The sequence below is a fragment of the Nannospalax galili genome, unplaced genomic scaffold (genome assembly GCF_000622305.1).
Source record: "Nannospalax galili isolate Female #2095 unplaced genomic scaffold, S.galili_v1.0 scaffold390, whole genome shotgun sequence".
NCBI classification, from domain to species: domain Eukaryota; kingdom Metazoa; phylum Chordata; class Mammalia; order Rodentia; family Spalacidae; genus Nannospalax; species Nannospalax galili.
In genome coordinates, this window is record NW_008330777.1 from 1,841,999 (window position 1) to 1,854,516 (window position 12,518).

The 12,518-nt window shown below is 37.6% G+C and overlaps 1 protein-coding gene across 8 annotated transcripts in view; it reads left to right on the plus strand.

Moving 5' to 3' along the window:
* Positions 1–12,518, plus strand: part of Nav3 (neuron navigator 3) — an 838,810-nt gene that overhangs the window by 656,185 nt on the left and 170,107 nt on the right. For 7 of the 8 annotated variants that reach the window (XM_008852044.2, XM_029555554.1, XM_029555556.1 and 4 more), the window contains 2 exons: positions 9,656–9,764; positions 10,511–10,894. In XM_008852044.2, coding sequence (XP_008850266.1) covers positions 9,656–9,764; positions 10,511–10,894 — 493 coding nt within the window. Of the gene's footprint in view, positions 1–4,660; positions 5,447–9,655; positions 9,765–10,510; positions 10,895–12,518 lie in introns of those variants that run through there. The other variant, XM_029555576.1, reaches the window with a different exon arrangement.

Sequence of the window (12,518 nt, forward strand, 5' to 3'; positions counted from 1 at the left end):
ATTCCTCTCCCTTTACCCACTTGATTCACGACATGCAAAGATTATACTATTGTGAAGGAGAAAACTTGTTTCATACTGCAATGGAAATTGGTTAGAACACCTGCTAAGTTAAGAAGGAGGCTTAGCTGTTGAAATTTTCTCCAATGTAATAGCTCACTAGTAGTAATAACATTGTTATTTTCAAGGACATTTGAAAATTTTTAAGTTTAATTAAATTTTGGTGTTAAGATGAGCAGTATAAGTGAGAGATGTAACCTTTGCAATTTAGGAATTGGTATGTCTTTAAATATATTCTCCGAAGTCTTGAGTGAAACACCCTTTTTTAAAATTTATTTTTATTTTATATATATGAGTGTATTGCCTGCATGTGTGTAAGTATATTGTGTCATGCAATGCCTGCAGAGCTCAGAAGTGGGCATCTGATTCCCCTGGAACTGGAGTTACATTCATGTAGGTGCTAGGAATCAAACCCAGGTCCTCTGCAAAAACAACCAGTGCTTTTAACTGCTGAGCCCCAACACTCTCCATTCTTTTTGTTTATCATGTTCTTTCAGAGAAATCATCATGATACTCACCTGACCTGATGATGGCTCTCCCAATAATTGCTGTTATGCATGTGGAGTCACAGCAATGAGTAACTGAGCATTTTGCACTCAGTGCTTCCTCTGAAATTCATATCATAATCTTGACATTACACGACCCGGTGAACTGATGATGCAGATCCACTTCTTTGTCTTTATTTTACATTCATTGGGAGAGAATTTACCCTCTGAGACCATTTCTTTCAAGTGCCAAGGAATTCAGCCAAATATAAATTGACTAAATTTTCATTCCATTCAAGAATGGCTTTAGATGTTATTTTCTACAAAAGTTCACTTTTGCTTTTCTTTTTCTTTTACATAAGGCTATGTGCCCCCATGTATATCCATCCCCGTGTGTAATGCTTGTTCAGTGCAGTTTTTAACCTTTAACTGGAATTTATATTCAACTGTAAAAAGCTGGTATATCATCTTTCAAAACATAATATTGAATTAAATGTTATGATTTCAATGAATCGTTTTGAAAGTAAGTATTTAGGTTTAACCAAAGGGTAAGGTAATGGTTTTATGCATTTTTTCTGACTTCTTAGATTATATATTAAATACTAGAAAATATCTGGCACATAAGACCTTTGTAAATGATCACTAGAATTGCCTTTTCCTTGAATGTTTATAGAGTTCAAGAAGATCAAGCACAGTAATTCAAATCAGTTTATATCTTTTATTTACATAGCCACTTTTTAACTATGTTTATTAAAGAGCTGAAAAGCATTCCTTTCCAGAACATTATAGTATCTATAATGTTGGCAAAATTAGAGTCACATTTCTGCAGTTGATTGTTTTCATTTCCTTTGCGTGGAGGCTACTTTCTTCATCTTGTATAACATGAAGTTCTAAGTGTGAATCCAAATAAATAGACTGTGTATTATGTACACTCAAAGAAGCAGGGACAGATGCCTCTAGTGATGCAGTAAGTGGGCTCCCTAAAGTTGTCAGGGTACATTTATGTCCTAATATAAGATCCCCTGTTGGTGTTTTCTTGGTCAGAATGTTCCTCAGAGTATTCATGATCTTTTCCACTGTTTCTTCTTTATTGGTTTCATTGAATTTAGCCCACCCTTTTCTAGGTTCACTCTATAAAAAGTTATATTTCTGAATCAGATGAGTTAAAAGGAATGTGCAACTTAATTTGATAAGTGAATAAGAATAGAAAAATGGCATGGGCCGTTCCTAAACAGAAATTTTAATGGCCATTGTTTAGACTTTTCATCTCTCCTTTTTGTCATGAGATCAGTATGTCCTAGACTGTGGATGCCCTCTTGGCATTGGTCTTAGAATAACAAGTACTCAAGCAAAAGCTGTAATGAACAAAGAGGGGGCATTAATGTTAGGAAAGTACATTGTTGTTTTGAAAGGCACTTAAAACCAGGCTTTCTTAACCTTGTCACTACTGACATTATAGACTGCATAATTCCATGTTGTGGGCTTTCGGTTGTCATTGTAAGATGTTTAATAGCATCATTGGCCCCACTCTCTTAGATGTCACCTGCCATACCTAGGCCCTAGTTGAAATAGCAGATATCTCTTAAGGAAGATCATCCTTAATTAAAAGCCACTAATCTCAGGCCAGTAGCTCTCAAATTGAAGGTCCCAGAGCTAGCAATACTTTGGAATATATTAGAAATGCAATGTTATGACCTTCTCAAACCTACTAAATGAGTAGTTTAGTATGGGGATGTTGCCTGGAAAACTGTGTTTTAATAAGCTATTCTAATGCAACTCAACAGAAATTTGAAAACCACTGTTTAAGCTGATTGGCATATAAACACATTAAAAGGAAAGGGTCTAATTACTACTTTCATGTATAGATGTATAAGGTCCACATGTTTGACCTACAAAGTGTTAATGTGCCCTAGGCATTTCCTTTAGGGCATATTACTATATGTCAAATAATATATGTGTAACATGGACCATAGATATTGAACTTTTCTATCTTAAATAATTGTATTTTGTTCTCATACTCTGAAAACTTACTTGGTTTCAATAATTTGAAAGGAAGAAAAAAATCTTTTTTAGCCACTCCAAGAGGAATTCTGATTGTTTAAAAAATACATTAAGAAAATTATGTTTTAAGAAAGAAAATAAAGGCCTGGGGAGATGGCTCAGCAATTAAGAGCACTTAATCCTCTTGCAGAGGACCTGGGTTCGGTTCCTAGCACCCACATGGTGACTAACAACTGTTTGTATCTACAGTTCCAGAGAATCTGACACTCTCTTCTGACCTCCGTGGGCATTGCAGGACACGGGTGCACTTACGTACATGCAGGAAATACACTCATACACATAAAAATAATAAGAAAATAATTGTGAAGTATAATCGTTGTTTTCAATAGCTATATGTATTAATTCCACTTGAATATATATGAAGTAAACATAATTTTAGAGAGTAAATATTGAGAATCAGCATTCACAACTAACAGATTTGATTGATGACAAAATTTGTGACACAGATAGTTGTTATTCTTTCTGTCTAATTTCCTTATACATATTTATAAAGTGGATCTAAGTATGATTTGCACTGAGTAGGACCATGAGGAGCAATTAACTTTGCAGAGGAAAATTGTTGTCATATGGAAAGAAATAAGCACTATACATTATTGTGTTCTTTTATATACCTAAGAAATTATCATTTCTCTCCATGGAGAGTTATACCTGAAAGTGGGAAATATTTGAACATGATGAAGACTTAGATATCCATTAACATGGTATAATTGACTATTTCCATGCATTATTGCCCCACTTTTCTCCTTTAATGCAGATGTTTGGGAACATAAAATCCTCATAAGTTTTTCTTTAATGCTCTTCTTAATTGTCCATAATTTCTAATATACCATGTACTTGTTTCTTGAAAAACTTAAAAATTATCTTAAAAATCAGAAACTCAGACTAATGGTGTAGTATACACAAACATTTTAAGAAAAATATTATAAATTTTAAGTTTTGTTTTTATCAAATCATGAAAATTAAAAAAAAAACAACTCCAATACCACAAACATCAGAAGCAAAAAATTCTTATGGAAACATTACCATGCATGTGATCAAATCCGACCCAGTAATCCAAAGGTCAAAGGTGGGATGGAAGAAGACTTTCTTGTATGTTTTGTGTTTTATGTCACATTTTATTCTATATACTTTCAGCTGTATGCTTTGAGTCAAAATATTATGAGTAGACCTTTTATATTTGCTGTGTTTCAGAAGAAATGAAGGTAGAAGTCTTATTTTTTATAACCACATTAGGATTTTGCTCAACAGCTTCAGAATTTTAAAAGGAAAATTGTTCCTTCAAAGATGGGGTGAAGCCTCCCTTTAAAGCATTAACCTGTCAGTGGGAAGAGGGAGTCAGGCTCCATGTTTTAGGTCCTTTACACTCTTTAATTTAATTTGTGCTTTTACAGCATGAATCCCTACATAGAAGGCAGATCTGCCTGCTTCAGCTGCTGTAGAGAATTAGTCTGTCATTCTCAGCATCGGGAGAGTGTGCTGTGTCAGAACGAGCGTGAGCGTGTGTGTTTCAGTGTGGGAGGCAGTGTGGCTAAGAGTCATTTAGATGTGCAGAGGATTTGTAGTATAGCATCTCCTTTAGGCTTGGCTCTGAAACCTGTGGCATTCTAGACTGGCCAGCTGCTGCCGAGCCCGTTTTAATTTAGCAGGATGTTTGCTGCCATGGCAGCCAACAGCATCCACTGCAGCAGTGAGGAAGAGCCATAGATCTGAGGATGCAGGTGGAATACTAAAATGCGAGGGAGGCTCGTGCAGGGCTGGGCTTCTTCAGTGCTTAATTTCTGCTGTCCTTGGGCTGTGATGCGGAAGCTGTACTTGCTGCACTGTGTCAGCTCGTTAGAGTAACGGGTTGCGGACCTAGATCAGTTAAGGGCTGGTAAGAGGCAGGGAGGAAAAAAAGAAAAAGAGCGAGAGGCATCCTGCATTCCTGCTTCACCACCTTGCATTTCGGAACACAGAAGCAACAGAGGGAAATGTGGACCTACCATCCTGCTGAGACATGTGATTGGATGAAGACAGGAGAAGGTAGTTGGCTTCCTGGGCTACTTTTGATCTGGAACAGAATCTTTCGTGAACTCTTTTCTGCTTCAGACATATTTACACAAAATGTTTCTAAGTACTGCTGATCAGTGAAGGGATGTGGCAAGCTCATGGTGGGCAAACGATTGTGTCTGCCCTGTCCTGCAGTCTTCCGTGAATGTCTAAGCCTGAGCTTTTGTTGAAGTGCACGTGCTAATTAAAACCAAAAAGGACCACTGGAATTGGAATGTAAAAAGAAATATGAAGTCTGATTGAAGAGGAGAGCTCTAGATCGACCATGCAGCAGGCTGCTGAGCTCTCTGTGTTTCGAGGCAAAGAAGTAAAGAGAAAGGGAGCTTCCCTTCAGAAACAAAAGTCTCTGACCAACCTTTCCCTGACCAGTGAAGTGGAGAGAAGACCCACTGTGCGCATTTCCAACTGGTTTGGAAATGCTGCTAAAGCCAGCCAGAGGGAATCAGGCTATGCAGAAAGGCACTCGCTCTCCAGGTTTCTCTCAAGGTCTGTGCAGTCCCTGTACCACAGCAGCAGTGGCTCAGGAGCCTGGAGCCTCCTGCCTGCAGGAGGCAGCCAATCATTCTGCGAAGACACTGAGGACTGGTCTGCAAGAAGAGGCTTGGAAAAGGAGAGTGATGAAGACAGCAGGTCTGAAGATGAAAACGGGTCCTCGAAGCCAAGCAGCATCAGCAGAAGCTGGGCTGAAGAGGAGGGAGAAAGTTGCCTGCGGGAAGGGACGGCTCACTTGGATGAGGATGTGATCCTCACCATGCTGGGCGATCTGGAGCAGGCACTGTATACTGATTTACTAGGTGAGTTGGGTGGCTGCTACAAATGTGTATAGGAGTATAAGAAATTTCAGAATTTCCGATGTCATGATTCGTGCTAGTCAAGTACCTTCCACTTAGATATCCTAACTTTTCTCCCAATGCATTTATTTATCATTTACTCAGACTGAATTTTTAAATTGTGCTCAAAAATTCCTTCTTTCTTCTTGGAATGAAGTGTGTGTGTATGTGTGTGTGTGTGTGTGTGTGTGTGTGTGTCTTGGGGGGGTGGAGCTATGAGTTGTGAAATCCAGCTGGTTAAAGTAAATAAGATCTCCTTAGGATCTCTTGTGGGCATCATGACCTGCTGTCTAGACATTATAAATACCTAACAGTCAGCATGATTTTCACTTAGTCATTCATGGAACCTTCTTGTTTAACTTCTTTCAGGGTGACCTTACTTTATATAAGGAATGAAAACTGAAGGGTCTCCTGAGTAAATTTCCTATATGGTTTCATTTTCTGCTTTGGGGATACCTGAGTAAATGAATGGCCCATTTGGATTATACAGGACAAGCACTATGCATGCAATGGCCTCTGCTCCCTTGGTCTTTTTCTCTCTTTTTTATATTTAAGAAAACCTGCTTCTGTGTGCATATAACTAAACTATAGATATGACTGTTAACTGTATTATACTTTACAAACTAGGACTTTTTAATGTCATGAATTCCCTCAATAACTTTGTGACATAATCTTTAACTAGATGTGACCATTTTTGTGATGAAACTTTAAATGTTAGCCTTGCCATTTACCTAAAGAACATGTGGGCCTAAAAATGTACACATTTTGTTGTTTCTAAATTCAATTCTCTATTGAAATATATTTACATCATATAGTCTCTTCAATAATAGCTAAGTGTAAAGCCACAGACTACAATGTAGTTCATGCCACTCTGGATTTTCACAAATGACTTTGTATAGGGCTCTTTAAATTTACAAGAACTAAAGCTGCCAATGATCTCTTTTTTCTCACTCACACAGATGTTGCTAAATACACATTTGGTTTTATTTCTATGTGGACCCTCTTGTGACTAGATGTTTTATGAGGCTGTCTGGTATGTTTTAGGGAACAGCTTTGGAATAAGAAAGCTTAGAGACAACTGAGGGATCTATGACTCAATTTTTCATGCCAGTTTGATTTTGAAAGAGTAATGGTTCCACAGTTTTAAGAATAGTGATTTCTGAATCTGAATAGACCAAGTACCAAAGATTTATTTCTTCAGCATTGTGTGATTTCAGTGAGGAGATAATTTTCGTTTTTAAAAAAGCTCTGTACATTACAAAGATGAGAGGAATTCTTGGTCTTTGTGTCTTTTACTTTCTTTTCTTTTCTTTTTTCTTTCTTTTTCTTTTTGATCCTTTGGAACTGTAGTTTCAGACAATATTTATCCTTGGCTTTTAAAGTTATAACATTCATCTTATTGTAAGTATCTTTTGTGAAAGTATTTTCAATAATTTGAACAGAGTATAGTCCCAAGATAGTATTTGGAGGTTGCTCTGTTAAATTATTGCAGTCTGTGGGTGGGTATAAATATGAAATGCTGCATATTTACATAAATAACCTGGATCATTACTGTCACAGGGTAACCTCCTAAAAGGAGTGTGTCTGTTCTGGTTTTGAACAGAGCATCTGTATATTGTATTCGTGTGATTATTCTCCAGGAGGGTCCCCCTTTCTGCCCACTGGTACCAGCATTCAAAGAATGCAAGTGAACAGTATGGGAAGAGCATAGTCAAACAGTTCTGTTATGACTAATCGGATTCATGGATAAGCATTTCAGTGAAATTTCCCCCAAATCATGATCCATTAAGTTTGTGAACATACCCAATCTCATAGCATAGAGAATTACAGAATTTCTGTTGTGTACTTGACTAGGTCCTGCTTATGATTCAAAATGGCCTCTTCTAAGTTAGTTTTTAGGCAAGGTTCCATGAGTCCAACTTTCTTTTTTCCTATTTCATATACTAATAGATTGGGCTGGTGAGGGACTTGCTGTAAATGTACATGATAGTGTTTAAAATGTAACTGCATGGCTTTTGACCATATTTTTCTATCCCTGACAATGTCTATATAATCCATAGGAGTTTAAATTTTTTAGCTAAAAGTCATTGTTGGGGTCATCTGGAAAACCAGTGTTAATTTGCAGAATAAGTTGGGTAGAGTAATCTTTCGATAATAGTGTATACAGTGGGGATGGTATGAAGGCTCCAATTGTCTGAATCAAGTTCACACGTCTATAATTTGATTTCTATTAAAAGATGGTAGTGTGACAGTGTTAATTATAGTGTGTATAATTAAAGTCTAAATAGTAAGAGCAGACAACTCAAATTAAATGCTCTATATTCCGCTGAGGAGCAGAACTGAAGCACCATGTTGAGTCTGGCATGATGGAAGCAGCAAGAGAGCAGACTGCGGCAATGTTAGAGACTCAAGTAGTTGTGAGAATACATCACTATAGGAAATCTATGGACATCCTGACCATTGTGACTGACACATGGGAAGACTGCTCTGGGAATATTAGTGGGCTTTGAAATTATGCAAATGGGAAAGGGTTTAGCATTTTGTGATTAAATACATTTCTTATGTGTGTTGTTCTGATAACTTTTATTTATTTACTGAGCATTTGAATGTGTGTGTCCTGTGATATTTGGCCTTTTATATTCTCCCACAAATCTTTTAGACATGATGTGAATGCCAATTTGAAGGGCATTTCAGACTGTGCAATCCTTCCTTAGGGTTTGTAAGTACATTTAGTTTTATCTTGCCTTTCATGGGTCATTGAAAGCATTTACTGAAATAAATTTTGCTTTGGTTCATAACCTTCATGATATGAATAAGGCAGAAAAGATAGTTTGCTACATCAGTGTCAGGGACAGAGGTCCATTCATCTGACTGCCATGAGTTGGACAGTGTCATGTTTGGATGTCATCATGAGCAAGGCAAAGGAGAGATGGGGACAGCAGATATGAAACACGAGAGAAACTACATAAATAAGCCCTGATTTCAACTGGGAGGATCCACAAATCAAAGATGCCTATTGGATTAACAAAAAGAAGTATAAAAGGAAATAGACATGAAAATTTTTCAGTAAAAAAGAATGTCTAAAGCTAAAGATGTTCTTAAAACTAGTATTTAAACATATTTGTTGGAGCTGAAAAGATGGGCCAGCAGTTAAGAGCATATACTGCTCTTACAGAGGACACAAGTCCAGTTCCCAGTACCCACATCAGCAGCCTAGAACTCCAGCCCCAAGGGATACAGTGCCTCTTCTGGACTCCGTGGTCACCTGAACTCATTTACACATACCCACACAAATACACACATACACACACACAATTAAAAAATAATTATAATATCTTTAAAAACATATGAAAATAATTCAAATATCTATATCAATACTGTACTGTTTGGCAAATGGTTAAGATGCAGCCTAACCACAGATGGGTCAGTAGTAGGCACCAGATAGTGATTCACTCCATGAGCTTGTCCGAGGTCCGTGCTTTCAGTTTTTCCCACCCCAACAGGTGGTAGTTTATAAAGGCAATAGGTACCGTACTGTCGGAGATACTTATTTCATACTCATTAGAAAGACATATTTTGGGTTTAGATGCCTAGGCCTATGCTTGGACTCTAATATTACCAGTGTGGATGTTTTAGTTTCCTGTGAAAAGCATAGAGGTAATTAGAAATAAAGCTATCCAGTGTTGTGAATCCTGGACCATGAGTCTAATAAAAGAATCAAAGGAGCTATTGCTTCTCTGAAAAAAGGCCTCTCATCTATTTTCTAGTGTTTGAATATATATTGCTATGTGAGGAATTTCAAGTACTCTAAATGTGCTTAAAATGAGAAATTAATGAAATTTTAAGATTCAAATAATCTCAAATTTTAAAATTAAGTCCTGTGACTGGAATTACTATATTTCCAAATGACTCTAATCTTGTAATGACTAACGTCCTAGACCTGTGACTATTATTGTATTTAAAACATTTCAATTTTTGTTTGTGATATTAAATTTGTTGTTGTCCACATTTTAGTTGTAGAATGGGTATAATTTTCAGACTAGAGGAGTTATTTGAAATTCCTACCTGTCCTTTTGCTTGAAAGAATAAAGGCTTATATTGCTCGTCTGTGTATATAATTATCCTGAGAGTAGCTATTCCCACAAATAATGAGTTTATTGTGTTCAACTCCAGGTGAAGACCCTGAAACTAGAAGAATGAGAACAGTTAAGAACATCGCAGATTTGAGGCAGAACCTGGAGGAGACCATGTCTAGTCTTCGTGGGACGCAGATAAGCCACAGGTTTCTCGCAGTTCTGCACACCTTTCAAGGGTTCCAGAAACATTGTATCCAGCATTTAACTTTCCTTATAATGATAGAGGAAAAATTGTTATTTACTGTTTTCTTCCTCAAAATTTATATGAAAACCAATCACTAGTAATCCTTAAAGTGAAAACTCTCAGGTACTTTGTTCCCTCTCCATCCCACTTATAGAACTTCCTGATTAAATTGAATTAGCTTCTATAATTATGACAATTGCACAGAGCATCTACAGGGGGTTGGCAGGGAGACATCTAAGCATGAGCACACCTAATTTCCAACATAGGTCTGACAAGATTATAGTGGGTGAAGTTAAGAGTTTCATTTTTTTTAGATACCCTTCCCTGTCTGCACCCCTACCATAACCCCCTCCCAACATATTCCCAACATATTCCATGCATTCTTTCATATATGTTAAGGCCTATCAAGTCAAATTTTTGTCCCCAAATGTTCCTCAGTGTGAAGCCATCCACTGGAGCCTATAAATATGGGTGGCCTTCATTGTGAAAGCAAACAACTTCAAATGAACGTCTTTCCCACAGTTTGACATCTGTAGATATGAATAGACTCACAGAATAAATTTGTGCACTGTTAATATTCATGAAAGTGATATGCTTCTATCCATTGACTCTCAATTTTAGCCTCTCTGGTCATCATGCATCTTGGTCTCTGGCCCTAGCGAACTAGAGTATAGTTATTGCTCCTTTTATTTTTTACTTTTTGGACAGCACCCTGGAGACAACATTTGACACTACAGTGACAACAGAAGTGAATGGAAGGAGTATCCCCAACCTGACAGGCCGGCCCACTCCGATGACCTGGAGGCTGGGCCAGGCATGTCCTCGTCTTCAAGCAGGAGACGCCCCCTCCATGGGTGCCGGCTACCCTCGCAGCAGTACCAGTAGATTCATCCACACAGATCCCTCCAGGTTCATGTATACCACGCCTCTCCGCAGAGCCGCTGTCTCAAGGCTGGGAAACATGTCACAAATTGACATGAGCGAGAAAGCAAGCAGTGACCTAGACATGTCTTCTGAAGTGGATGTTGGTGGATACATGAGTGATGGAGATATCCTTGGGAAGAGTCTGAGGGCTGATGACATCAACAGTGGGTAAGTGACCCTGAGCTCAGCAGTGTTGTCATGGCCAGGACGGGTAAGCAGGGATGTGTTAGCTGTGAGAAGGATATGGATGTTACCTAAGTCATTAGTAGATGTCAGCAACTTGACATCATTTGAGCTGCTTCTGGGCCTCCCCTCTGCTTCTCATAGAAAACAAAATGCTAATTTTTTCCAAGATTTCTTTTTCTAAGTTATAAATATTTTTCATTTTTAGTCTACAGAAATATGTGCAACCTGCATTTTTCAGAGTGATTTTCAAATGTTCCTCTATAACAGATTTTGTAGTAGAGGAAATGGGAAGGAGACAGGAGACATTTTGTTGAACTATTGGAGTTTCTTTTTTGGCTCAGGCTACCTATAACTGCCTTGAGGAACAAATATTTTCTGACATTTTTCAATAGTATAAATTCAATTTAAATAGAGGGAAAACTCATTTTATAATTGAAAGGTTTTTTTTTAAATAAAAAATATTTATTACATTTTGTTTATTAATTTTGGTGTGTGTGCGTGTGTATATCTGTAGGCACATGCATGCTATGGTACACATGTATGGGTCTGAGGACAACTTACAGGAATCAATTTTCTCCTTTTACCATGTCAGTCACAGGTATAAAACTCAGATCATCAGGTTTGGGGTAGGTATCTTTACTCCCGAGCCATCTCTTCAACTGCAGATTTGAATGTTTTAATTTATTTATTCTCTATTGATGGTTTCAGACTTTAAAATTCCTTAGTCTTGATTCCTTCTTATTCTAAAACCATGCTGTGTTTCTAAAATGTTTTAGGTTGTTTTGGCAACTTGGAACACGTGGTTTAGTCAGAGGATGAGTTTTTGAAGCAATGTTATATTCAATTAAAATAACTCCTGGGCCAGGGAGATGGCTCAGCAGGTGAAGGCACTTGCCACTAAGACCAATGACCTGAGTTCAGTCCCTGGTACCACAAAAAGGAAAGAGAGAATCAACTGCTGCAAGTTGTCCTATGACTTCCATGAATATGCTACAACATGTACATACACACAGAGATACACACACACACACACAGAGCAAGATATATATATATATATAGAGAGAGAGAGAGAGAGAGAGAGAGAGAGAATAAGTAAGTATAATGCAAAAAAACTACTTCTATGATTTGTTATTTTTGAGCACTTCCCATTACCTGTCACTCTCTTGTTAAAGTACTTTAAAGATAGCTTTACTTTAGCCTCCTATCCCCCAAACCCCTTAAGGAATGTGGAACCTGAGCCTAATTCATCCCAGTCATATAACACAGGAATGGCCAGAACTAGGGTAAAAATCACTGTTGTCTGACTTCAAAAAAGAGAGGTTCCATGCCTCAGGGAAAAGTTTCTAAACTGTATGGGTAATTTGCATATAAATATTTGATCATTTGAGCTTGATCTTCTCTTTACCCCTGAGCATCTTGGAGAATCAGTTTAAGAAATCATTCTTTCACATTAATAACTCTTCCTGTCTTCTTCAAGAAAACCATTTATTTGAATGGTGACAAAATCTAACATCTAACACACATACACACACACACACACACACACACACGCACACACACGCACACACACACTCCTGTAAGTAGGAGAATAGATTGTATACTGTGA